Here is a 27,626-nt window from a genome sequence, read left to right as displayed (position 1 = left end):
ATTTAATGAAGAGTCTATCCTTTCACAATTTTACGTTCTTTGCTCTTTTGTCTTTTCTTTCCCTGAGAGTTTCGGATTAGCAGATGCAAACTATTACATTTAGAATGGATAGCACAGGGAACTATATCCAATATCTGGGGATAAACCGTAATGGAAAAGAATATAAAAAAAGAATGTCTATATGTGTATAACTGAGTCACTTTGCTGTACAGCAGAGATTGCTACCACACTGTAAATCAGCTATACTTCAATAAGAAAAATAAAATAATGATGCTCATTGAAGCAGATATGACCAGATGCCTGTGAAGAACTGAGGTTGATTTTATGGAGGCAATGCTTACTTACAAAGCTCTCTTGGGAGAACTGGCCTGGTACTTGGCCTGGTACAGCCTGCCTAAGAAAACTGTTCTACAAGCAATAATGCTGCTTGTAATGCTTAATATCATTTTATAAGCATACATTTTCTCCATAATAGTCAAGAGTATCTATTTTTAGCTTGAACAAGATTGATTTCCTTGCTGACACTTCTCCACCATATTGTTTGCTACAAAACGATACTTGACAAATAATATCGCTTCCATAAATCGTCAAGTGTCTGTCTTCCCAAAGGATACTTGAAGGACTTTGCCCCAAGTACACACCAACACCTATAAACCCCAGCAATGCTGACAGCATCAAAGGTTCTAGCATGGACTGTGCTGCTAATTAGTGGAGTATCTTTGTGCAAATCACCTAAACTTCTTGGGCTTCGAGTTCCTCCTTTGTGAAGAGAAGGCTCTGAACTGGATGTTAAGTCCTTCTAGGCTGAGCTCTATAATTCCATGGCCACCCCTTTCTTCTACTTAGCCAAAAAGAATTTCACGCAATAGGACAAAACCTAAACACAAACCAGGGTGAGATCTAAAATCTGAGATTAGGTAATATTTTTAATGGGACAAGATGACGCAGAGCAGAGGGTGAGATAGAATTACATATATTAGGGTGGCTGTGTCTCAAAACGTAATGAAAAAAGCAACTTGCAGAAAATTCCAAAAAAATATGATACCAATTAAGCATTAAAAATACAAAACAACACATGTACTGCTTGTGGAGATGAATACATAGTTTTATATATAGTCTTAAAATACCCATGATGTTAGTGGCCCCTAAGGAGCGAGGGAAACAAGGATGGGGAGAGAAACAAAGTGAGCTCATTGTTTCTCTGTAATGTGTGAGTTCTTTAACTAAAGCAAATATGATATCACCTTCACTTTGGCGAGGCATATCTATGAATATTTGCTAAATGAGTCCTTAACTTAGTGGTTGTTAAACAGGAGTGTGCATCAGAATCAACCAAAGAGCTTTTTAAAAATGAAGGTCGGGCTTCCCTGGTGGCGCAGTGGTTGAGAGTCCGCCTGCCGATGCGGGGGACATGGATTCGTGCCCCGGTCCGGGAAGATCCCACGTGCCGCGGAGCGGCTGGCCCCATGAGCCATGGCTGCTGAGCCTGCGCGTCTGGAGCCTGTGCTCCACAACGGGAGAGGCCACAACAGCGAGAGGCCCGCGTACCGCAAAAAAAAAAAAAAAAAAAAAGGTCCCTGACCCTCTCCCCTTATAATTCAGGGTCAGTAGGTCTGAAGCAGAACTCAAGCATCTTAATTTTTTAAAAACTGTCCAAGTGATTCTTCTGCAGAGCAGCCTATAATACAATACTAATATTTAAGATAAAATTAAACAAAAGATACAAATGGTCATAACAGCATTATTCATAATAGTCCCAAAGTGGAAACAACCCAAATGTCCGTCAACTGATGAATCAATAAATAAAATATGGTCTATTCATACAATGGAATATCATTCTGCCATAAAAAGAAAAGAAGTACTGATGCATACTACTACATAGATGAACCTTGACAGCATTATGCTAAGTGAAAGAACCAGAAGCAAAGAACAAAATATTGTATGATTAGTCCAGGAGGCCCAGCAGTCAAATAAGACGAATTTCAAAAAGAGCAAAGAAAAGAAAATGGAAACTAATGGGAAAAGAATGACCACAGAAAGAGTACCTCCAACATCTTCCAGAACTGAAGGACATGACTTTCCAGATTGAAAAAAGGCCCAGCAAGTGCCCAGCACAAACAAGGAAGAAAAGACCATTCCAAGCAGCTCATCATACACCTTCAAAGCAAAAGAGAGGAACCTAAAGTCTCCCAGGAATGAGAAAAACAAAAAACAGACACAAATACAGGGTCAGTAGACAGACTGGCACCAGGTTTCTCAACAACAGCCCTGGAAACTACTAAGAATATGGACCCGCAGCTTTCCAGTCCTGAGCAGAAGTGATGTCTGGCCTGGAGCTCTGCACCTTAGCACACAGAAAAGTCATCCATGAGGGGTGAAGGCAGGACCTACCATTTTCTGTAATAACCCTTGTAATAACCCTTGACCTTTTCAAAATTATACACATATTAATTGGATAAAAATTAAATTTTAATATTCAAAAAACAGTCTTTTCAAGAGAAATGAAGATACGCATTGGGGTACAAAGATGCACTTAAGATAAAAACTCATCATGGTACAGTCCCTCTTCAGAGCACAACAGAACCAGACACCAAATTGTAAAATAGAATCTGATGGTCCTAAAATCAAGGACGTTAAACCCTCTCATTGCTGATTCAGTCCATCAGCAATTCTTACCAATTCTTCCTCCAAAACAGATACTAAAATCATCCACTTCTGTACTGTTCTATCCCCACCACCCTAGTCCACGCCACCATGACATCTCATTCGTTTTACTACAGTAATTTGTACCACTTCAATCCATTCATCCCATTGTAGCCAAAAAGAGTTCTAGACAAGGAAATAAAATTACTCCTCTGCTTAAAACCCTTACAATGTCTTAACGGCCCCTAAGATAGACTCTAGAGCACTGCTGTGGCCCATGGGCTGCCCACCTGCTGCTCCCACCTCCCATGGTGCCCCTTCCCTCTTCACTTCGGCAACTCAGGACTCAGGGCAGTCATGGCAGGTCTTAGGAGTCTCCAAGCCCTTTCCTGCTTCAGGGCCTTTGCATTTGCTCTTACCTTTGCCTGGAACACTCTTCCCTCCACCCTTCCTGTCCTTCTTCAAGACCCAAGTGACCTGAGTGTCCCCACCGAGAAATATACCTTAACACTAAGGTACCATCTCTTAAACATAATAGCTAAACTAACGTGACCCAGTTAACAAACTCCTATACCAAATAAAAAATATCAAATTGCATATAATAGCTTTTAGCACTTTTTTAAATGGTTAATAACGTGTATGAGATATGTTGCATTTAAGTTGACCAAAGCCAGAAAGGTATTTCATTAAAAGGGAAATATCTTTATTTCTCTGTGTAGAACCATTATCCCCTTATAGAACATTAACCAACTGTAAAATCTACATGTTACCATTTGGAGAAGGAATTCGTGTTACACCTGCATGTGTTAACCTAAGCACTAAGAGACGTCAGGTGTCATTACCTGAAGAATGTGGACACATGGAAGACAGCACATCCACATGCCTCTGAGACACACCCATCTCTATAAGGTAGGATTTTTAGTGTGTCTCCTATGGTGAGAATTAATTGGGACTCAGTCATCACAAATCTCTTTTGAAATGAAGCTGGGCATAAACAGTTAAGAAATAAATGAATTAGACAAATGTGTGCTTGTCTTGTATCTATGGAGAGTCATGTATGAGATGCTTGGTAGAGGTGAGGAATGCAGTGAAGGTAAGGAATAAAACCAGGTGATCTCTGGGGCTTCCCTGATGGCGCAGTGGTAGAGAGTCCGCCTGCTGATGCAGGGGACACGGGTTCGTGCCCCAGTCCGGGAAGATCCCACATGCTGCGGAGCGGCTGGGCCCGTGAGCCATGGCCGCTGAGCCTGCGCGTCCGGAGCCTGTGCTCAGCAACGGGAGAGGCCACAACAGTGAGAGGCCCGCGTACCGCAAAAAAAAAAAAAAAAAAAAAAACCAGGTGATCTCCACCAGACATTCAAATTCATGGTATTTGCTTTATTAGCATAATTCTTTATTTAATTGATATAATTATACATAATCAAAGATGAAACAACACCAGAGGGGAAAAGAAACCTGATGAAATTTATCTTGTTCTTGAGTCTAGATCTTAATTTTTCCCTCCTCATCAGAAAAAAAAAGCAAAATTCAATTCATTTTCAATAGAAATAATTAATATAGGAGTACATATCATTATAAAATTAACTAACATAAGCTGTCATGAGAAATTCATAACAAAATAATTTCATAGACACAACCTGAGAATTTATACTTTTACATATTTAATTAACACACTTAAGATTATTGAATGCAATGATATTTCTTAGGTATTGTAAAGCTTACTATAACAAGGTGTAAACAGAGCAAAAATAATAAAAGCATAGTTTTGAAACATGCTTTAGTAGAAACCATGCATTATCTCTATGCATAAGACTTCTTCAGAATAAGAAGTGTATTAAAATCATGTTAATTTAAAGATCATCACTTATTAAACAGTGTTGGTGCTGATTTTATCCTCACTTCTTATGACCTATATTGGACCCCAAGGGGGTGTTCAAGCTTACCTTTGAGCCTGGAGGGGGAGCCAAGCCAAGGAAGGAATAAATAATATTCTCTTCTTTTGCAGAGAAGAAAGAGTCAAAATCCTTGAAGCAAAGAAAAAGAATGATTAAACCCAGTGCACACTTGTGAGCCAGTATATTGACCTAAGTTAATATTTTTTATTTATTAGTCATTAAGTGAGGAGCTAACACAAAATGTTATCCCCATTTGCTTTACCAAAATGATCAAGCCCAAATTTAGGAAATTGAAGCATGAAGTTTACACTTGTTTTTACACACCTTCATTGTGCCTATTACAGTACAGTGAGAACACACACACACACACACACACACACACACACACACACACACACAAATTGTTCCTGCTCAGGAATTGCTGACAACACGCAAACATACATACTGAGGAAGAACCTAGGGGCAGGACAGGAATAAAGCAGACGTTGAGAATGGACTTGAGGACACGGGGACGGGGAAGGGTAAGCTGGGATGAAGTGAGAGAGTGGCATGGACATATATACACTACCAAATGTAAAATAGCTAGCTAGTGGGAAGCAGCCCCATAGTGCAGGGAGATCAGCTTGGTGCTTTGTGACCACCTAGAGGGGTGGGATAGGGAAGGTGAGAGGGAGATGCAACAAGGAGGAGATATGGGGATATATGTATATATATAGCTGATTCACTTTGTTATAAAGCAGAAATTAACACACCATTGTAAAGCAATTATACTCCAATAAAGATGTGAAAAAGAAACATACATAGTGGAAGCCTTCTCTAAAAGTTTCACATCTTTAGATGTTTCCTTATAATTTGACCCTATGGATTTGGACCCTAATCAGGGTCCAAACAACACAGGACTAAAACAATGAAACCAACACAGGATTTCTCTGCTGTTATTATAGTAGCTTCTAAGGGCCCAGACCTGTCTCAGGCCCTTCTGATATCAGGAGCCACAAGATTACAGAGGGTTTAGAAAGGTGCTTGTTTTGCCAAAATGGGAAAAACTGCACAGCGATCTGAAACCTGGTAGTTGACAGAAACCGGAAGCTCAGTGAAACTCCACCCCTATGCCAGACCACCTCCAGGCCAGTGCTTCACCAGGTGGGTCCAGCCCTAAACCAACTCTCCAGTAGTGTAGTTGTCAATAACTCGGAAGAGTTTCACTTTTTATCATTAAACATAAAAGATACTCCCTGGCCACTTTCTTACTGCCAATCTTCATCATTGGGGCTGTGATGTAATTTCAACAGTGTTGCCAAAAGGCTCAGAAGGTACAGGGTTAGTCTGGCCTGAACTGAACAGGACACTCAAACCAACGTGGTCATGTTATTGCCTACCCTCCTCTTACATGTGTTAAGAGCATAAAACCAAAGACAGGCCACCTATATTGGGAAGAAAATGTTATGTACTTCTTATGTGTTTATCTTAGCCTAAGATTTATTTTCCTACCTGTAGCCCTGATTCTCTCAGTGATTAATTTTCTTCTTTCGTACTGAAGGTGTTTTTGTAAACTGCCTCAAATCTTAGCTGAGGGAAATATAGCATGGTAAGTGATTCTTTGGTATCAGAAATTCTCACTAATTCCCAGAGCACATAATTACTAGGTGGTTGTTAAAGATTACATGATAGAATTCATTAGTAGTATAGCACTACTAAGTAGGTAAAAGGTAATAAAGTAAATTTATGCCAGTTTCTTAAAATTCCATAGATAAATACCTGACGATCTCTAGTTGTCAACTCTAGAAGCTTTCAAGTCAAGATAAGTTTCCTTATAATTGAACAGATTGTGTTTTGCTTCAACTTAAGTCCATATAGCTTCTTCAGAATTTCAGAGGACTGAAGAACAGTTTGTTCATATTTTTTACTTGATGTTAACAAATAGATATAGAAAATAATGAGTATGAAATGGTTTTTCAACTTCCAGTTACGTTAGTGTGGCAGATTAGATGCCCTAAAACACCATCTCGAAAAAGAAATTTTTAAGCCAGGTTAAGAAAAAAAGTATAAATTCATTGCTAAGCTGGTACCGGAAAAAAAAAAAAAAGTATAGCCAAGTGAGATCAAGAATCCTAAGAATAAGCACACAACAAGGCCACCATCCATGTTGAGAGTTTCTTACAAAACCAGGAAATCTTTATCTTCCACTCTGATGCCACAGAGAGAAAAGAGGCAAGTGGATAAAGCCTGGGCCTCCTTAAGGTGGGGAGTTCTATAAAACACACACACATAAAGATACACACACATACATACACACACAGAGATATACATTTGCACATATAGACACATACATATACATGTGCACATATAAACACATACATACACGTATATACATAGATGTATAGATACACGTACAGACACATATATATACACATACATATGCACATGCATACACACATGTACATAGATACACACATACATGCACATATATACATATATACACAGACACACACACCAGAACCCCACTGAGGGCTCTACCCTCAATGTAAATATAAATAAGAAAAAACTTTGCCATGAAAAATAGAATGGAAGAAAACTTCCCTGATTCAACTTTGGTGCTCAGTGAAAGAGAAAACATTCTCTGAGAATTTACAACTACAAGCCAAAATTCATGAGAGTTTTTGATCCAAATTCCCACGACATGTGTTGTCCAGAAAATCTTCAAAGGAAATCAAGTTAAAAGGGTTCTAACTTTTATAGATCTCCCAGGAAACTAGCAGAAACAAATTCCAGCCTCAAAGAGTACCTGAAAATAGCATTTTTTTAAATGAGCAATTCAGAGTCAAAAGTCACAAAATAAATAAGGAAATAAAAATATACCATGTGTGAAAGCCAGCAGAAATAATGGAAAGCAGAATCAGACACTGGAATTATCAGGCAGAAAATATCAAATATCTATATTTAATATACATAAAGAAATGAAAGAAAAGCTTGAAAACACAAGAAATAAACTAGAAAGAACAATTAAGCAAATTTGGAAAGAACCAGAAAGTCCTCCTAACAATGAAAATGTGGATTAAATAGCTAATTAGACCACATCAGAAGAAAACAATTTAGCTAACTGGGAGATTCAACCAAAGACATTATCTGGAGAGGGGGGAAAAAGGATGAAAAATATGGAAGAAATATTATTATAGGAAGACAGAATGAGAAGGTCTAACACACATCTTATAGGAGAAGCTAACAGAGACAATGGGGGAAAGCCATACTCAAACATATATGGCTAATAATCTTCTAGACTTGCTGAAGATACCAATCCTTAGACTCAGGAAGCCCAAAAATAATCCTAAACTGGATAAATAAGAAGAACTCTAGGGAATTCTCTGGTGGTCCAGTGGTTAGGACTTGGCGCTTTCACTGCCATGTGGCAAAAAAAAAAAAAAAAAAAAAAAACTCTAAATCTAGACACATCCTAGAGAAAGATTATAATGCAGCCCATGGAGGGAGGGGAAAAGGAAAACGTTTCCCCTGCAAAGTATGGCATTAGATTGACAACTGCCTTCTCAATAGCAATGCAGAAGTCAGAAGAAAGTAAAATAATTTCAACATGCTTACAAAAAAAAAAAACCTCGACTCAGAATTCTAGACTTAGTGAAACTATTTTTCATACATGAGTGAAATAAAGACACTTGTCTGGAAAAATGTCTTTTTTAAACAAAAAAAATTTAGAGGATTTACCACCAATAGACCCTCACTTAAAGAAACTCTTATAGGACGCATTTAGGCAGAAGCAAAATGATTCCAGGTGGATTATCTAAGATGCAAGAAGAAATAATGAGCAAAGATATTAATAAATATGTGAGCAAATCTAAATCTAAACAAACCTTGACTATAAAAACAACAAGTAGAAATGTTGTGAGGTAGTATAATGGCCAACAAATTAAAATACTAAAATAACCAAACACATGTAAATAGGGAAAGGGTGATTAGGGTTAAAGTAAAGATACAATCTTACCTAATTTAAATTAAGTATGGTTGTTAAAATAACTAAAGTAACCACTAAGAGAACAGATAGCTTATATTAAGTAAACAGAGAAATATAATTAGGAAAAAAGACTTTAGTCAAAATAAAGTCAAGAAAAGATAAAAAAAGAAAGAAACTGCAAAAGTTGGAAAAATAAAAAGTACATAACAAAATAATAGAAGTTACTCCAAATATATCCAAATTTCAATGCATGGGTCAAAAAAGAAATCATACTATGGACTACAAATGTTTTAGAAACAACAATGAAAATATTGCATATCAAAATACATGGAATGAGCTAAAGAAGTACACAGAGGGCAATTTATAGCCTTAAATACCTACATTAGAAAAGAAAAAAGCTTTAAAAGTAGTGAGTCAAGCATTAAAGTTGGGGGAAAAAAGAAACCAAAGAGTATGGAAGGAAAAAATAAAGATGAGCAGAGATTTAGCAAATAGGAAAAAAATTATATATAGATAGAGATGTATATAGATAGAGATCAGTAAGAATCAATAAGACAAAAAAAATTGAAAAAAAAATTGAAAGTTGCTAAGAGACTAGATCATATAAGTTCTCATCCCAAGGAAAAAATGGTAACTATATGAAGTGATAGATGTTAATGAAATTTATTGTGGTAATCATTTTGCAGTATATACATATATCAAATCATTGTGTTGCACACCTAAAACTAATATAATGTTATATGTCAATTACATCTCAATTTTTAAAAAAGAAATAAGGGTAAATTTTTTAATAATTATTTTAATTTTTTTAAATCACCAGTTATTTCATCTAATTGTTTCATCCACATTTATTAAAAAGTCCATTCTTTCCCCATCTATCTGCCATGCCAGCACTGTCTTAACCAGTTGTGTATTGTGTGGGACTCTATTTCCGGACATTAGGTCTACCTGTCTATTTATCCTTCAATATCACACTGTCTTCATGATCAGAGCTTTATAATGAGACTTGCTTATTTTCTGCTTCTTCTTGCTATTCTTAGACCTTTCCTTGTTCATTTTAGGTAAATTATCTTGCTTGGTTCTACAAAAATTCTTTCTGGGATTTTGATTGAAAAAGTATTGGATCTATAGATCAATTTGGGAAGAATTAGGATCTTTAAGATACTACCTTTTTATAGAGATGGTCAACCCAAGGATACGTTCTATAGCATCATTTATTTAAGTCTTCCGTAACATTTAAATTTTCTCCAGACATCTCTTGTTAGATTCTTTTGGAGGGACTTCACATTTTTTATGCTCTTCTTAATTATGTGTGTGTGTGTGTGTATATATATATATATATATATATATATATAAAATGCTTGTCCTTTTTCCATATAAGGAAAAGGCAAAAACGCAATAGAAAAATGTTGTAAGTATATACAGAAGAGGACACACAAACATGAAGAGCTATGCAATCTCTTTACTAACAGCCACAGTTAAAGGATGCCTCCTGTGGGGCCTACCCTGAGCTGCCACAGGGAGCCAGAGCAGATGGTTTAGAACATTTTTTAAATGGGAGAGGGGTTGAAATAGAGTTGATGGATTATTTTGTTAAAGAGGAAAATATTTTTAAATTGTCAGCCACTGTCACCATCTTTTTTCATAAAATTGAAAAATATATTTTACCAAAAAAAAAGTGGTAAAAATGTGCAACTCGCAAAGGTTCTACTCCACTTGACCCCAGTCCTGACTCCCAAGACCTAGAGGGAAGGTCAGATCAAAACAACAACAAAAACCTTCTTAGAGTGACTGGAAATGTGGGGGCGATCTCACCAGTGCTTCAAACATCCACGAATCTGTCTCCCCTCTCCTGGAATCACTGCCATCATTAGTTTCAAAGTGTGACCATCCCTCAGCTCAGCTTTAAAAAACTCTTTGTATTGTCTGTTAGAGCTAAACATACTGAGAGTGATGACCTAGGTCATGAAGGTGGAGCCCTCGTGAATGGAATTAGTGCCCTTTATGAGGAGATCCCCCAGAGCTCCCTCACCCCTTCCATCATGTGAGGACAAAGCAAGAAGGCACCAGCTGTGAAACAGGTGGCCCTTATCAGAACTCAACCACGCTGACACCTTGATCTTGGATTCCCCAGCCTCCAGAACTATGAGAAATAAATTTCTCTTGTTCATAAGCCACTAAGTCTGTGACATTTTGTTATAGCAGCTCTGACAAAGACATACACCAGTGTCTACTCTGAAGCAATGAAAATGAATAAACTAGGAACAACAACAATCAACATGGTTGTATCTTTGAAATATGTTGGTGAAAGAAGCAACTCAAAAAATACAGATAGTATGAGTCCATTTACATAAAGCTCAAAAATAGGCAAAACAAAACAATGTATTCCTTGGATGTGTATACATGGGAGATGGGAGAAAAGGAAAGGAACGGTAAACACAAAATTCACTACCCTGGCTCCCTCTTGTGCAAAAGGAGCTGGACACGATCAGGGAGAAGCACGCAGTGTGCTTTTAAATTTCTGGAGATATCACTCTACTCAAACCGATGGTGTGCACATGGTTGTTCATTTTTATTATCCCTCTTGAAACTACATATTTTTTATCATCTATGGCACATTTCATAATAAAATTTTAATAACATAAAATAGCTTGTTCAAGACTTGTGGTTGCCAAGGAGGAGGGGGTGGGGGAGGGAAGGACTGGGAGGTTGGGATTAGCAGATGCAAACGATTATACAGAGGATGGATAAACGACAAGGGCCTACTGTAGAGCACAGGGTACTAGATTCAATATCCTGTGATAAACTATAATGGAAAAGAATATATATGTATAACTGAGTCACTTTGCTGTATAGCAGAAATTAACACAACATTGTAAATAAGTTATACTTCAATAAATTTTTTTTTTAAAGGCAAGGAAGGCTTCCCTGGTGGTGCAGTGGTTGAGAGTCCGCCTGCCGATGCAGGGGACACGGGTTCATGCCCGGTCTGGGAAGATCCCACATGCCGCGGAGCGGCTGGGCACGTGAGCCATGGCCGCTGAGCCTGCGCGTCCGGAGCCTGTGCTCTGCAACGGGAGAGGCCACAACAGTGAGAGGCCCGCGTACCGCAAAAAAAAAAAAAAAAAGATATAATAAAATTGTGATCATACTGAAAAAGAAATTTTAATTAAAAAATAAAATAAAATACCCTGTTCAGTAATATCAGTGTGTTGAGAACGCCCTCCCCCTGCCCTAATTGGACGGGCATCCTGTCCTCCCTTGCAGTCCTGAGTCCCCACAGATACTTGCCTCTCAGCTGAATGGTCAAGGTCCCCTTTGGCTGCTGCGTCCAGGCCCAGGCAGGCACCCCAGCCCTCACCTAGGCAAAAATGCACAGACTCCGACTTGGCATCAACAGACAAGTTGGCTACTTCCTGTTAGTGTTTTTGTGCCAGGCGGGTGACCCGGCCTCCACTGTGCTGCTTCCCGGTGGTGTGCCCTTTCTGTAGGCAACAGTTGTCTGCCATGCCCTCACGATAACATCTTCATCTATTCTGCCCAGAGCAACAGGGGTTCAGGCTGGCAGGGACACGATGGTACTCAGAACTACCTGTGACATCCAGCCCTCTCACTGCCCTGGTGCAGAGAAAGCCACTGCTTGCCCTTGAGGTCCCCTCTCCCTGCTGCCGTCATCAGGTACGGCATATAGGTGACCATTCAAGAATCCAGAGTCCAGTGATTCAACTTAAATGGTAGCATTACTCTGACCGTCGACATTTCAATCGTGTGGAAAGACACATTGACCATCCAGATTTATGCCATTTTATTTTTTTAAAGCAGGTTTATCACTTTCTTTTTTTATTTAATTTTTATTTTATATTGGAATATAGTTGATTTACAATGTTGTGTTAGTTTCAGGTGTGCAGCAAAGTGATTCAGTTATACATACACATCTATCCATTCTTTTTCAGATTCTTTTCCCATATAGGTTATTACAGAATATTGAGTAGATTTATGCCATTTTAAACCTGACATATCCTTCATAACCTTTGAGTCTCCTTTCAAAATCAGAACCTACAATACAAATAGTCATTTTTACCTACTTTCTGAAAACAAAGTCCTTTGCCTCATTAATGAACTTCTGTTAAGAATATCCACAGACTGCAGAAAAGCAAATTTAGCAAAGTTGCTAGTAAGAAAAATGTCTAATACCTCTCTGCAGGCAGAACTGAAAAGAATTAAAAACAGTTAAACATAAAATAATTTGTATGCTTACTCATTAGAGCCATACTTGTAATAGGAAAATACATCTTAAAAATAGAAGCCTTTTTTCTTACTTGGGAATTCTTTTCTTCTTCTTCCACAATTAAAATGAAAAGCATTGCTAGATCACAGCAAAACAGAATAAAAAATGCCTTTGAGGTTTTATTTTTATAGCAGAAAATAACTGCAGAACTTTTACCCTGGAAGTTAACATAGATTGAAAGAAAATGCTTCAATATTGTTTCTACCGTAACTTGCCTTGATTGAAAAGGACAGCTAAAATAAGCAAAAGTAAGAGGTTTTAAATCCTACTTTCACTGGAAAAGTACTACAAGAAAACATGAGATGATTCCTTTGATGATTTTAGAGTGCAGAACAATTTTCTAAACAAGACAGGAACCATTTTTTAAAAAAGGTTAATAGATCTGTCTGCACAAAAAAAATTTAAGTCCTGCATTCCAAAAAAATCACTTTAAAAAGTCAAGAGACAGGGCTTCCCTGGTGGCGCTGTGGTTGGGAGTCCGCCTGCCGATGCAGGGGGCGTGGGTTCGTGCCCCGGTCTGGGAGGATCCCGCATGCCACGGAGCGGCTGGGCCCGTGGGCCATGGCCGCTGGGCCTGCGCGTCCGGAGCCTGTGCTCTGCAGCGGGAGAGGCCGCAGCAGTGAGAGGCCCGCGTAACGCAAAAAAAAAAAAAAAAGTCAAGAGACAAATAAGAAACATGGGAAAATATTTGCAACATGGTAGTGACAGGGCTACTTTCCTTCAAAAGTAAAGACTCTTACAAACCAGTAAACGTTACCTGGAACCAAATAGAAAAATAGTAAGTCATAGAAAAAAACACAGAGAGCTTATAAACAGAGAAAAAGATGTTCAGCCTCACCCATTAAGACAGAAATCCAAGTCAAAGCAATGAGAACACATTTTTCACTTAGATTGGCAAAGATCCAAAAGTGTGCATATAGTGTGTTGTCAAAGTCACAGGGAAACAGCCACACTCAAATTACATTTGAAAATGTAAATTGGTGCAACTACAGTCCAGGTTTAATATCTATTGAAGGGTGAAAAGCGTATATGCTGTAAGTCAGCACACCTTCTAGGAATTTATCCTATACATATACTCAGACTGAATACAAAGCACTGTACCCATAAAGAGGTTTCCTGCAGCATCGTTTGTAGCTGAGAAAGACTGGAAACAACCTGAATGTTCCCCATTAGAGGACTGTGCCAATAAATTATGTCACATCCAATGGAATGTTGTGCAGCCATTAAAATAAACAGTATATGATCCAGTATTCCCATTCCTGGGCATATATCTGGAGAAACACATGGCTTAAAAAGATACATGCACCCCAATGTTCATTGCAGCACAGTTTACAGTAGCCAAGACATGGAAGCAACCTAAATGTCCACTGACAGATGAATAGATAAAGAAGATGTGGTACACATATACAATGGAATATTACTCAGCCATTAAAAAGAATGAAATAATGCCATTTGAAAAATGACAAATACTGAATCGATCAATCAATAAATAATAAAATTAAAAAATTTAAAATGATATAAATGAACTTATTTATAAACAGAAATAGACTCAAAGACATAAAAAACAAACTTATGGTTACCAAAGGGGACAGGGAGGAAGGGATTAAAAAAACAAAAGAAATAGTGCCATTTGCAGCAACATGGATAGACCTGGAGATTATCATACTAAGTGAAGTAAGTCAGACAGAGAAAGACAAATATCATATGCTATCACTTATATTTGGAATCTTAAAAACTGATACAAATGAACTTACTGACAAAATAGAAACAAACTCACAGCCCTAGAGAATGAACTTATGGTTACCAGGTGGGAAGGATAGGGGAGAGGGATAGATTGGGAGTTTGGGGTTGACATGTACACGCTGCTATATTTAAAACGGATAACCAGGGACTTCCCTGGTGGCTCAGTGGTTAAGAATCCACCTGCCAATGCAGGGGACAACGGTTCGAGCCCTGGTCCGGGAAGATCCCACATGCCACGGAGCAACTAAGCCCGTGCGCCACAACTACTGAGCCTGCGCTCTAGAGCCCATGAGCCACAACTACTGAAGCCCGCGTGCCACAACTACTGAAGCCCACACGCCTAGAGCCCGCGCTCCACAACAAGAGAAGCCATCGCAATGAGAAGCCCACACACCGCAACCAAGAGTAGCCCCCACTCGCCGCAACTAGAGAAAGCCTGCAGCAATGAAGACCCAACGCAGCCAAAAAATTAATTAATTTAAAAAAAACAAAAACGGATAACCAACAGGGACCTACTGTATAGCACAGGGAGTTCTGCTCAATATTCTACAGTAACCTAAACAGGAAAAGAATTTGAAAAAGAATAGATACATGTATATGTATAACTGAATCACTTTGCTGTACACCTGAAACTAACACAACATTGTTAATCAACTATACTCCAATATAAAATGAAACTGTTTTTAAAAAAAGAGTATGTGCAGCTATGCAATGATCTCTGAGATGAGGTTATTAAGTGAAAAGAACAAAGTGTATAGAGTATACCCCCTCTTTTAAGTGATATGCAATTGTTAAGGCACATAGAAAATTCCTGGAAGGCCAAACAAGAAATTGCCAGCATTGGTTGGTCCAGAGCAGGACTGGCTACATAATTTGCAGGCCCCGGTGCAAAATAACAACAATGCTTCCCTTGTTCAAAAATCATTGTGAATTTCAAGACAGCACCAGTAGAGCGTGAAACCAAGCTGAGAGCTCTCTCAAGCGGGGTCTGGTGTGACTTCCCAGATGGCAGATCCATGAAGCTGGCCCACCTGAGAGGAAGGAACTAGAGGGGGATGAAATGGGAGGGAGAAGAATCTTCACTGCAGGCAACTTTGGAAGCATTTTAATTTTTCCGTGTGCACATCTATCAATTTTTCAATTGTTAAAAAATGTTATGAAAAATAAAAATTGCTCATCACCACTACCCCCCCCCGAAAAATCTTATTCTCCCTTTCTTTATCCAAGAAGAGTTGCAGTTCTTAAAAATTCAGCTCAGGGATTTCCCTGGTGGTGCACTGGTTAAGAATCTGCCTGCCAATGCAGGGGACACAGGTTAGAGCCCTGGTCCGGGAAGATCCCACATGCCACAGAGCAACTAAGCCCGTGAACCACAACTACCAAGCCTGTGCTCTAGAGCCCATGAGCCACAACTACTGAACCCTGCATGCCACAACTACTGAAGCCCCTGCGCCTAGAACCCGCGCTCCACAACAAGAGAAGCTACCGCAATGAGAAGCCCACCCACCACAACCAAGAGTAGCCCTGGCTCACTGCAACTAGAGAAAGCCCACGTGCAGCAACAGGGACCCAATGCAGCCAAAAATATAAATAAATAAACAAACAAACATAAGGTCAAATTCAAAAAAAAAAAAATTCAGGGCTTCCCTGGTGGCACAGTGGTTGAGAGTCCACCTGCCGATGCAGGGGGGGTCATGCCCCGGTCCGGGAAGATCCCACATGCCACGGAGCAGCTAGGCCCGTGAGCCATGGCTGCTGAGCCTGCGCGTCCGGAGCCTGTGCTCTGCAACGTGAGAGGCCACACAGTGAGAGGTCCGTGTACCTCAAAAAAAAAAAAAATTCAGCTCAGGGTGGAGGGATGTCTGGAGGCCAGGAGATCTGGACTGGGTGGGGAGAGGAGTGTGGGGTGCAGGGGAGGGACTTTTCCTCACAGAGCAAGTGCTCTCTACACTCTGGGAAGCTCCAACTTCAATCCCAGAAGAGCTGGACTGGACCATATGTTCCACTAAATAACTGCTTGCCACATTAAGACTGTTTGAAGACACTCCCACATTCACAGGACTTTGAGCTAAGCCTCTGAGGAATCCTAACACAGCCATGTAAATTCACACAGCCTGTACTGTCCCCTATAAAGCCGTGTCCACCCAGGACCTCAGAAAGTGACCTCATTTGGAGATAAAGGTATTTACAGAGGTAGTTAGTTATGATGAGGCCATGTTGTACTAGGATGGACCCTATTCCAGTGAATTTTTGTCCTTATAAGAAGGCCATGTGGGGACTTCCCTGATGGCGCAGTGGTTAAGAATCCACCTGCCAGTGCAGGGGACACGGGTTTGAGCCCTGGTCTGGGAAGATCTCACATGCTGCAGAGCAACTAAGCCCCTGCGCCACAACTACTGAGCCTGCACTCTAGAACCTGTGAGCCACAACTACTGAACCCATGTGCCACAACTACTGAAACCCACACACCTAGAGCCTGTGCTCTGCAAGAAGAGAAGCCACCACAATGAGAAGCCCTGCCACAAAGAATAGCCCCCACTCGCTGCAACTTGAGAAAGCCCATGCACAGCAATGAAGACCCAACACAGCCAAAAATAAATTATTTATTTATTTATTTATTTTAGAAAAAGAAGGCCATGTGAAGACACAAAGAGACCTGCAAGAAGACCATGTAAAGATAGAGGCAGAGATGGGCATAATATGTCAACAAGCCAAAGGTTGCCAGAGATTGTTGTCAGCCACCAGAAGCCAGGAGAAAGGCAGGGAACAGATTTTCCCTCAGAGCCTACAGAAGAAACCAACACTATTGACACGTTGATTTCAAACTTTGGCCTCCAGAACTGTGAGAGAATAAATTTTTGTTATTTTAAGACACTGTAATATCTTGGGCTGCCATAACAAAATACCATAGACTGGGTGGCTTAAATATCAGAAATGCATCCTGGGTGCAGCATAGTTGGGTTCTGCTCTCTTCCTGGCTTACAGAGAGTTGCCTCTGGCTGTTTGTTCACATGGTGAAGAGAAACCGTTCTCTCTCTCTCTTCCTCTTCCTGTAAGGGCACTAATCCCATCATGGGGACCCCACCCTCAGCACCTCATCTAACCCTAATCACCTCCCAAAGGCCCCATCTCCAAACACCATCACATTGGGCATTAGGACTTCAACATATGAATTTGGGGGGGACACAAACACACAGTCCATAAGAACCACCAGGTTTGTGGTGTTTTGTTACATCAGCCCTAGGAAACTAATGCAAACCCCCAACAACGAAACAATTCATGATTCAAATAAAAGGCCCGAAAGCTTTTCTGTAAATGGGCAGATCATAAATATTTCTGGCTTTGTGGGTCATATGGTCTCTGTTGCAACTGCTCAACTCTGCCATCATGCAAAATTAGCTATAGGCACTAGGTAAGTGAATTAGTGCAGATGTGTCCAATAAAATTTTACCAAAACAGGCAGCTGCAGGCCTTGGCCCTCTGGCTATAGTTTGATGACACCTGCTTTAGGTGAGAAACGTAACAGTAAAGAGAAGCTAAGCTAAAGGACCAACAGTTTTGTGCAGCAAGAAGAGAAGAGGTGAGTGAAGATTCCTACACCAGGCTCTAGCCTTCAGAAGTAGTCAGCTCTGGGACTTCCCTGATGGCACAGTGGTTAAGAATCCACCTGCCAATGCAGGGGACATGTGTTTGAGCCCTGGTCCAGGAAGATCCCACATGCCACGGAACAACTAAGCCCATGCACCACAACTACTGAGTCTGCGCTTTAGAGCCCGCGAGCCACAACTACTGAAGCCTGCGCACCTAGAGCCCGTGCTCTGCAACAAGAGAAGCCACCTCAATGAGAAGCCCATGCACAGCAACTAAGAGTAGCCCCCGCTCGCCACAACTAGAGAAAGCCCACGCGCAGCAATGAAGACCCAATGCAGCCAAAAATTAATTAATTAATTAGAAAAAAAAGAAGTAGTCCGCTCTGGGCCATTGATTCCCTCTGCCTTCCAGAACCCTGATTGCTGCGTCTGAAAAACGGCCTAGAAGATTTAGACGACCCCTAAGATAACTCCAGTTTCATGCTCCAAAGCCCTTTGAGTTTTTAAATGTTTCCTTTCAATAATTTGATTTACTAAGCAGAATCTATAAACTCTGAGGAAAAAGTGATTTTATGGTAAAATGGACTACTAAATGTATAAAATAAAATTGTTATTATAATGAAATGTCCAGAACAGATTTTGTTTTTTGTGTTTGGGTGGTTTATGAACAACAGCTATTTATTTCTCAGAGTTCTGGAAGTCCAAGATCAAGGCAGCAGCAGATTCAGTGTCTGGTGAGCCCCCTTCTTGGTTGATAAATGGCCATCTTCTTGCTGTGTCCTCACAAGGAGGAAGGGTGTCCAGACCAGTTTTTAAACTGTTTAGATACACTTACACCAAACTCTACTTTTGCAAATCATTCTTTACAAAATTGAAAACATACCCAGTGTCCCTGTGGGAGCATGTATGTGTACCCTGCAAGGTTGACCAGAATTTCTTTCCAACTAAATGTGTATTTTGCTTAAACAAGTGACCTCAATTCTTCAAAACAAAATAAGGAAGCTAAAAGAAACCCAAGAACTTCTGAATCATTATTTTCTTGTTTCCATCATTTTGTAAGTCTTAACTATTATTGATCCTTCACCATGGATCTACCATCCAGGTACTGAATGGTAGAAATAGATCATGACCTGAAAAATGTCAAAAAATTCAAATGCTGCCTCGAAATCGATCTGCTTTAAATGACTTCTGATAAACACACATGCAGAAGACTTTTCCAAAAAACCAAACCTCACCCCACAGTACTGCTCTTCGTTGAATATCTGTGGGGGCAGAGGAATCCCATTTTGAGGTTTCTTCTCTCCAGGAACGTTCTCTCTCATCCACCTCCGATTGTCTTCATCTCCAGCAATATCGAACTCCTTAAAATCGATTTTATTAGCTTCCAAAAAGCCCACTACTTCTTGCTGTTTCTTCCTAATCTGGTCAAGAGTAGAGAGATTACTATTAGACAGTTTGTAAAAAACCATTTTATTTATATTTACATAACTTAAGCCCTTCCTTCAACTGTACCATACAACACAAATAATATCGCTAAATATTTAAACAAGGAAATCCATAAAATCATAGCTCTTCATTCCATAGGATCAACAGGGTCATCATTTAAATTCTGAAATCTTAATCTCATCAATGTTTAAATCATTGATGTATAATTGACGTAATAAAAATGGCAATGCTCTCATCATAGCTTTTATTTGAAGCCTTCAAAATACTTTTAATTCTCTGCTAAGCTTTAATGCCAAAAAATAAGTAAGAATCGTTTACAAAGAAAAAGATGATAGAGAGAAGGAAAAAAAGACAATTTACTATGAAACTCAAATACCAAGTATACCCACGTTAAACGGCACTTTACTCACAGTTATGAAAATAGGAACAAGTCACATTGAACAAAAGCAGTTTTAGAAATAATACAGGAAACTGAAAAGCCCACATGGAGATTATTAGAAGAGAAAGAGAGAAAAAAAGCTAGAAAAGCTGGTGGATATTTCTCCCAGAATATTGAAGAGAAATGCAGTAAAATAACCCTGTTCTCCTTTCGCACTCACACCCAGCTCTTCACCTGAGATCAGAGTGCCAGCCACACCTAAGAGAGAACATCCCAGGGCCCTTTCTCTACCCTTGGTTCACGTACAAGGACTGTATCTACCAAATGCCATTTCCTTGTGAATGTGGCCATCTTGAAGGCTTAGAACTCCTTCCCCAGAAACAATTACAGTTTTCTCGCTTCAAAGAATTCACTCCCAGAATGAATGATGCCCTCTTTTATTTTTTTTATAAATTTATCTTTTTATTTATTTATTTTTGGCTGTGTTGGGTCTTCATTGCTGTGCACAGGCTTTCTCTAGTTGCAGTGAAGGGGGCTACTCTTCATTGCAGTGCACGGGCTTCTCATTGCAGTGGCTTCTCTTGTTGCAGAGCACGGGCTCTAGGCACATGGGCTCAGTAGTTGTGGCACGTGGGCTCAGTAGTTGTGGCTTGCGGGCTTTTGAGGGTAGGCTCAGTAGTTGTGGCACACGGGCTTAGTTGCTCCACAGCATGTGAGATCTTCCCGGACCAGGGCTCAAACCCGTGTCCCCTGCATTGGCAGGCGGATTCTTAATCACTCAGGCAGATTTACTTTTAATTAAATATTCAAAAGGCAATATCCTTTATTCTGTCCAAACCCCTGTCTTCCTTCCCCCTCAAATACCCTCCCGGGAGCCTCAGCCTGGCTGAGGTCCACTCCCTCACCAGCGTTATTTCCATCTCTATTAATCATGCCTCAGGACTTAACTGAATCACTGTGCTGTACACTTGAAACTAACACAACATTGTAAATTAACTATACTTCAATTTAAAAAAAGAATTTTAAAAGAAAATCATGCCTCAGGACCCGAGGTGGGTTGGAAAAGGATTTCATTTTGTTGCACAGTTTCTACACAGATGAACATTTCCCGAAGTCTTGACTTACGTTTCTTCTGCTGGAAAGTCAAAGAAAGATGGAGAAAACAGGAGAGGAAGATTTGTTTATTATGTAAAAATAGAACTACCATATGACCCAGCAATCCCACTACTGGGCATATACCCTGAGAAAACCATAAACTCTTCAAAAAGAGTCATATACCACAATGTTCATTGCAGCTCTATTTACAATAGGCAGGACATGGAAGCAACCTAAGTGCCCATTGACAGATGAATGGATAAAGAAGATGTGGCACATATATACAATGGAATATTACTCAGCCATGAAAAGAAACGAAGTTGAGTTATTTGTAGTGAGGTGGATGGACCTAGAGTCTGTCATACAGAGTAAAGTAAGTCAGAAAGAGAAAAACAAATACCAGATGCTAAGACATATATAGGGAATCTAAAAAAAAAAAAGAAAATGGTCATGAAGAACCTAGGGGCAAGACAGGAATAAAGATGCAGACCTACTAGAGAATGGACTTGAGGACACGGGGAGGGGGAAGGGTAAGCTGGGACGAAGTGAGAGAGTGGCAGGGACATATATACACTACCAAAGTTTGCGGTCCAACAAATGTTTAATTTATATGCATCAGTTAATTCAATTGCTAAATGTTTTCCTATAATATCTTTTTAGAATTAGAAATATAAAAATGGGGCAGCTCAGAGCTAAATGGGATGCTTTGATAAACAGAATATATTCCAGAATTTCTATGCTACCAGTCTCTACAAAAGAAGTTTTCCACTCTTTGACCATTTCATTGAAAGTAACAGTTACAGTGAATAAGTATTCTTAAATTTCAGGACTCCAGACACTTTTACTCCATACATTTTGCCTTATAAGATTGGGATTTGTGAAATTATTCCTCCTCTCATTATTATGTTTGCTTACCAAACGTAAGATAGATAGCTAGTGGGAAGCAGCCTCATAGCACAGGGAGATCAGCTCAGTGCTTTGTGACCACCTAGAGGGGTGGGACAGGGAGGGTGGGAGGGAGACGCCAGAGGGAAGAGATATGGGGACATATGTATACGTATAGCTGATTCACTTTATTATACAGCAGAAACTAACACAACATTGTAGAGCAATTATACTCCAATAAAGATGTAAAAAAAAAAGAATCTGTTTATGATGATTTCTCTCAAGAAAAGCAATTACGTCTACAGGAAATTGACTGAGTGTTGGCTGCATGGTATTGTGCTACATTTTATTTCTCAGCACTGCCCCCAAATAAAGAAAAGGAAAATAAAATCTGCCCCTCCGTACTCTCCAAACACCAGCAGCTTAAACTCAGTCAAGAGCATGGCTCTCCTGGCTGTTTGGAGCTCTTGGCTTCTGCCTGGGTCTGGAGAAGTGTCTTAGGATGAACCCAGAGGAGGGAGAGGGGGAGCAGGGAGTGCACGAGCTCACCTGGCTGGCACGTGGCCTTTGCCCGCACTCTGATGCCCACGTGAGCAGGGCGCAACCCCCGGACCCCCCCCCGTGGTCATTGTTCAAGGGTCCCTACTAGATGCCGCTCCCACCACAAAGTACAGCCTTTCTCCGTGTGGCCTCCTGAGCTGACCCTAGGGACACAGCATCAGTCCCCAAAGGTCACCCCCCCTTTATGGTTTCAAGGGTAGGGGTGTGCACAGCACCCCAGTAGCCCTCACCACAGATACACTCCCCCCTGCACCTCTCACCCACTCTCCCCTCTCCAGGGCGCCATGGCCATTGCTGGTCCCACAGGCTGCACCGTCCTTCTGGGCAGCCCCTCTGGAGGATCCAGGGTCCTTGGGGTGTGTGTCACTTGGAGGCTTTGGGACCTCAGTGGAGGCTGAGAGAGTTCTGTTTTCTTATCCTGTTACATTGGGAATTCCCTGGCGAACCAGTGCTTAGGACCCCGTGCTTTCACTTCCTATCCTGTTACGTGGACTCACAAGAATGTGCCGTTCTCCTAGAGAACAGACCTGTGGTGGCCCAGGGGGAGGGGGTGGGGGAGGGGCGGACTGGGAGCTTGGGATCAGCAGACGCAAACTGTTACATAGAGAATGGATCAACAAAGTCCTCCTGTAGAGCACAGGGAACTATATTCAGTATCCTGTGATAAACCATCATGGAAAAGAATCTGAAAACTGAATCACTTTGCTGTACAGCAGAAATTAACACAACACTGTAAATCAACTATACCTCAATAAAACAATAAAAAAAAAATCCTTCTCTGTCCTGAAGTCACCAGCCACTGTTGGTGACTGTGCTGCATAAGAGTGATCTTTGGGTCTCTCGCTTGGCATGTTCCGTTTATTGTCTTGTACAGTGAGGAACCTTTCCGAACAAGCTCACCGTATTGTAGTAATAAGCACGATGCATTTGAGTGAGAGGTGACCTGCATTTCCATCCTGGCCGGGAAGGTTGCTATCAGAGCACAAGTTCTGCCCGTCCATTGCCTCATCTGCAAAATGGATAGAACGCCGCCTTCATCCTGGGTGCTGGTGAGAATTAAGAAAGCGTGGAAAAGCATTTTGCACCACAAGTCGAGAAGCTGTGCAGTCGGGCACCCTGGCCTGACGCGTCCTGACTGCCATGCCAGGCAAGAATTCTGATCACCATTTTTTTCTTTTTTTTTCTTTTTTTTTTTGCGGTATGCGGGCCTCTCGCTGTTGTGGCCTCTCCCGCTGCGGAGCACAGACTCCGGACGCGCAGGCTCAGCGGCCACGGCTCACGGGCCCAGCCGCTCCGCGGCACGTGGGATCCTCCCGGACCGGGGCACGAACCCGCATCCCCTGCATCGGCAGGTGGACCCCCAACCACTGCGCCGCCAGGGAAGCCCCTGATCACCATTTTAAGATAACAAAGCTGAGGTGCCAGTGAATTAAAGAATTTTCCAAGGTTCACATCCACATCCATCTAATTCAAGAGCCATGTTTTTCCCTCTATATTTACAGTCAATCAAGACTGGAAAAAGGATTGCGAAATCCGGGGGCCACCATTAGGGTCTGTCCTTAAAGATGGTGGTCCAGGGGCTGTGCATCTTGAAAACAGGGAGGACCGTCCTCTCTCCCTTTGTCCCCCAACCCCTGTGGCGATGGCCTTCAGGAGGAGAGGAGGGTCATCCACGAAGGTACAACAACTTCCTCCCCTACTCCCAGGGTCTCTTCACCCAAATCTGTGTGTAAAGTGGTAAAACATGGAACCACGCTTTGGCATCAGCTGTTAAAATAGAGATGTGATACACAGCTGCATGCCTAAACCTCATCAAGAGATTACAATTGGCTTTTTCCTTTTTCATTTATTTCATTCATCCAACAGAAGTCATAATGCCCTCTTTGACGAGGTCACAGGCAAGAACCTGTTTTTAAAGTATACAGACTGAAGAAGTAAGTAGCAAAGACCAACTGCCACATAGCGTAAGTACTGGCAGCTGCTCTGGCGTCGTCCTGCAAAGAAGCTTCTGGGTGAGATTCCCCAGCCGGGAAAAATCATTAGCACTGACACCGTGGGAAAAATCAGTTCTCATTCTTTAGGATAAGACAGAAATACTTCCATTTATGTGGCTTGAGACAGTTCTTCTGAAACATCGTCACAGATGCAGATCTTCTAATATTAACTAATAAATATAACTACAAAAATATTGATTAATATTAACTAACATTAACTAATAACCAATAGTTATAATAATTATAATACTAACTAACCATAGCTGATAACTATAACATTAACTAATAATAATAGGACTTCCCTGGTGGCGCAGTGGTTAAGAGTCTGCCTCTCAATGCAGGGGACACAGGTTCGAGCCCTGGTCCAGGAAGATCCCACATGCGGCAGAGCAACTAGGCCCGTGCACCACAACTACTGAGCCTGTGCTCTAGAGCCCGTGGGCCACAACTACTGAAGCCCGTGCACCTAGAGCCGGTGCCCTGCAAAAAGAGAAGCCACCGCAATGGGAAGCCCGTGCACCGCAACGAAGAGACGTCCCCGCTCGCCACAACTAGAGAAAAGCCCGTGCGCAGCAACGAAGACCCAATGCAGCCATAAATAAATAAATAAATTTTAAAAAACTAATAATGATAATATTTATTAAGCACTTGACACCCTGCTGGGCACCCTTTGCTTATTTCCTAAGTCCTCATGACAACACTATGAGATGAGTACTATTCTTACCCTCATTTTACAGATAAGGAAACTGAGGCTTAGCAAGGGGCAATAACTTTCCCAAGGTCACACAGTCCCAAGTGGCACCAAAACATTTGCTTCCGGCAGCAGAATGAACTTGGATTTTCTAAGATCCTGGAATAAACAGTACCCCTCCAGATCCCCCCAGGCTAACTAAATCATGTTCCCAAACTTCAAGAATGTAGGACATTAGATAATCCTAAGAAATCCATCAGTTTGTTCGCCGTCTCCGGAAGGATGCATGGGGCCACTCAGACCTGATCTATGGAACATGTAGAAGATTGGCAGGTTAGTGGTAAAATTTTCCAGCAATGAGTGTGTCAACAGCATATTTGAAGCCCACAAAAGCCATTTTCTACAAAAAAAAAAATTTTTTTTAATCTAAACAATCCAAAAATGTGCTTTTTGTAGATCAACTAAAAGTTTCTGAGGTCATCAACAGCCACAAAAGATTTTGCAGTTTTGCATTTGGAATTGTTCCTCATCGTTTTCTGTTAAAAGATGTTCGAGAGATCACTAAACAGTTGCCCACCAGTTGTGCTCAAGAAGGAGTGACCAGGCTCTTTTCTCGTGTTTTCCTCTCGTCCTCTCTGGAAACCGCGTGAACTTTCAGGGCTGCAAGGGGCGAGGCGGGGGCAACGCGGGTGGCATTCAGGAGCTGCCATTAGGACAGTTCCCTGGGCCAACCATTTGTCTAGGGTATCATCCTGGCTGAGAGACCACTGAAACCCAAGCTGCAACCCAAGAAGTTCCAGGAATCAGATATAAAAGGAAACAGCCCCTTTGCTGGTCTTCAACTCTCAGGATTAATAAAACTCTGTTTCTCTCCACAGCCTCCTAGATGATAAAATGCTGGTCGAAATGTCGGTCTCAGATAGACACTGCAGGTTCAAGCCTAAAATCAAAGCCTGAATCATTTCCAAGGATAAATGAGTCCCTCCCTTACTCCTATTTCTTAAGGCACAGAATGAAAGCTGGACTTAGAGAGATCGACGTGTGGTTCCCAGCCTGGTCCCAAGGAAATCAGACAAAGTAATGCTTTGGAGGTCGGCTTTTAGTACCTGTTTTTGGTCTGTCTGGATTCCTAGAGAATTTAAACCTTTAGCCTTAGAGATGTTTGTTCTTGTCACTGTGACATTATTATCCTCAAATAATAGCATTACACATGCTAACTTGACACTTTCATTAGGATTACATTGCATACACAAGTTATTACACCCAGGAGTCATTTTAATAATCTGGCCCATCATACGCTCCAAATATTGTTACACAAAGTGTCATTTATTTGCAATTTTAAATTAGTCTGTCTTGCAGAAGGAATGGCAGAAACATTCCACCAAAAAAAAAAGCCTCCCATTCTATCATATATGAGACACAACATGACACAAATCACATGTTAAAAGTTCTAGTATTGGGAACTTCTCTGGTGGCACAGTGGTTAGGGGTCTGCCTGCCGGTGCAGGGGACACGAGTTCGAGCCCTGGTCCGGGAAGATCCCACATGCCGTGGAGCAGCTAAGCCCATGCGCCACAACTCCTGAGCCCGCGCTCTGGAGCCTGTGAGCCACAACTACTGAGCCCATGTGCTGCAACTACTGAAGCCCGCGCACCTAGAGCCCGTGCTCCTCAACAAGAGAAGCCACCGCAACGAGAAGCCCACGCACCGCAACGAAGAGTAGCCCCCGCTCGCCGCAACTAGACCCACGTGCAGAAACGAAGACCCAACGTGGCCATAAAAAAAAAAAAAAAAGTTCTAGTATCGAACACACCCACTGCCTTGAATCCCCTTCCACACACAGCTGTCCCAGATCACACACACTTCTTCAACACCATTCAAACCAAGGCAGAAAGCAAAGGGCTCACAGGCTTACTTACACACGCCCCAAAAAGACATGTAAAGCCAGCACTGGGCCATACCCCCTCCTTCTACTTCCAAGTCTGAGTTATTCAGAAAATAGGACAGGAAGAAAGCCCCCAAATTCCATCAGACACCTACCGCTATGGACCCAGATGATGTGGCAACAAACACTTTGATAACCATTTTGAGGGTTGCAAAGAGGACTCCCCCCAACACACCCCTGCGAGGGAACGCGGAGTCAGACAAATCCTGACAGTGACACAGACAAGTGCCAGGTGGGGACTGGCGAGGGGCCCAAGGCTGTCCGAGCTCACGCCTCTCAGCTCCACTGAAGCCCTGCCTCTCCCACGAGCGGCCCAGGCACCTCGGGCTCTCCCCGCCATTGGCCAGGGAATATTTGGGGATCTGTCAGGAAAACAGTTGATTGGTTGATATAAGCAGCCGCTGGACCCTTTCCCTAATCACTTTGAAAGCCCGACAACAGTCCCTAAAAGGCAAGGCTGCGCTCCGCACCAATCAGAGACCTGCGGGGAGATGCCTCGGGCAGCGG

At 41.5% G+C, this 27,626-nt stretch overlaps 1 protein-coding gene across 1 annotated transcript in view; it reads right to left on the bottom strand.

Moving 5' to 3' along the window:
• Positions 1-27,395, bottom strand: part of SH3BGR (SH3 domain binding glutamate rich protein) — a 64,096-nt gene extending 36,701 nt beyond the window's left edge. Inside the window, exons 1-3 of the mRNA XM_060150951.1 lie at positions 27,215-27,395; positions 19,359-19,544; positions 4,587-4,667 (exon numbers count right to left, since the gene is read on the bottom strand). Coding sequence (XP_060006934.1) covers positions 4,587-4,667; positions 19,359-19,544; positions 27,215-27,259 — 312 coding nt within the window. The 5' untranslated portion in view covers positions 27,260-27,395. The remainder of the gene's footprint in view (positions 1-4,586; positions 4,668-19,358; positions 19,545-27,214) is intronic.
• Between the last annotated feature and the right edge of the window lie 231 nt (positions 27,396-27,626).

Source organism: Lagenorhynchus albirostris, chromosome 5 (assembly GCF_949774975.1).
Source record: "Lagenorhynchus albirostris chromosome 5, mLagAlb1.1, whole genome shotgun sequence".
In the NCBI taxonomy this organism is placed as follows: domain Eukaryota; kingdom Metazoa; phylum Chordata; class Mammalia; order Artiodactyla; family Delphinidae; genus Lagenorhynchus; species Lagenorhynchus albirostris.
Note: the sequence above shows the minus strand (reverse complement) of the source record. Positions and strands in the feature narration are given on the sequence as shown.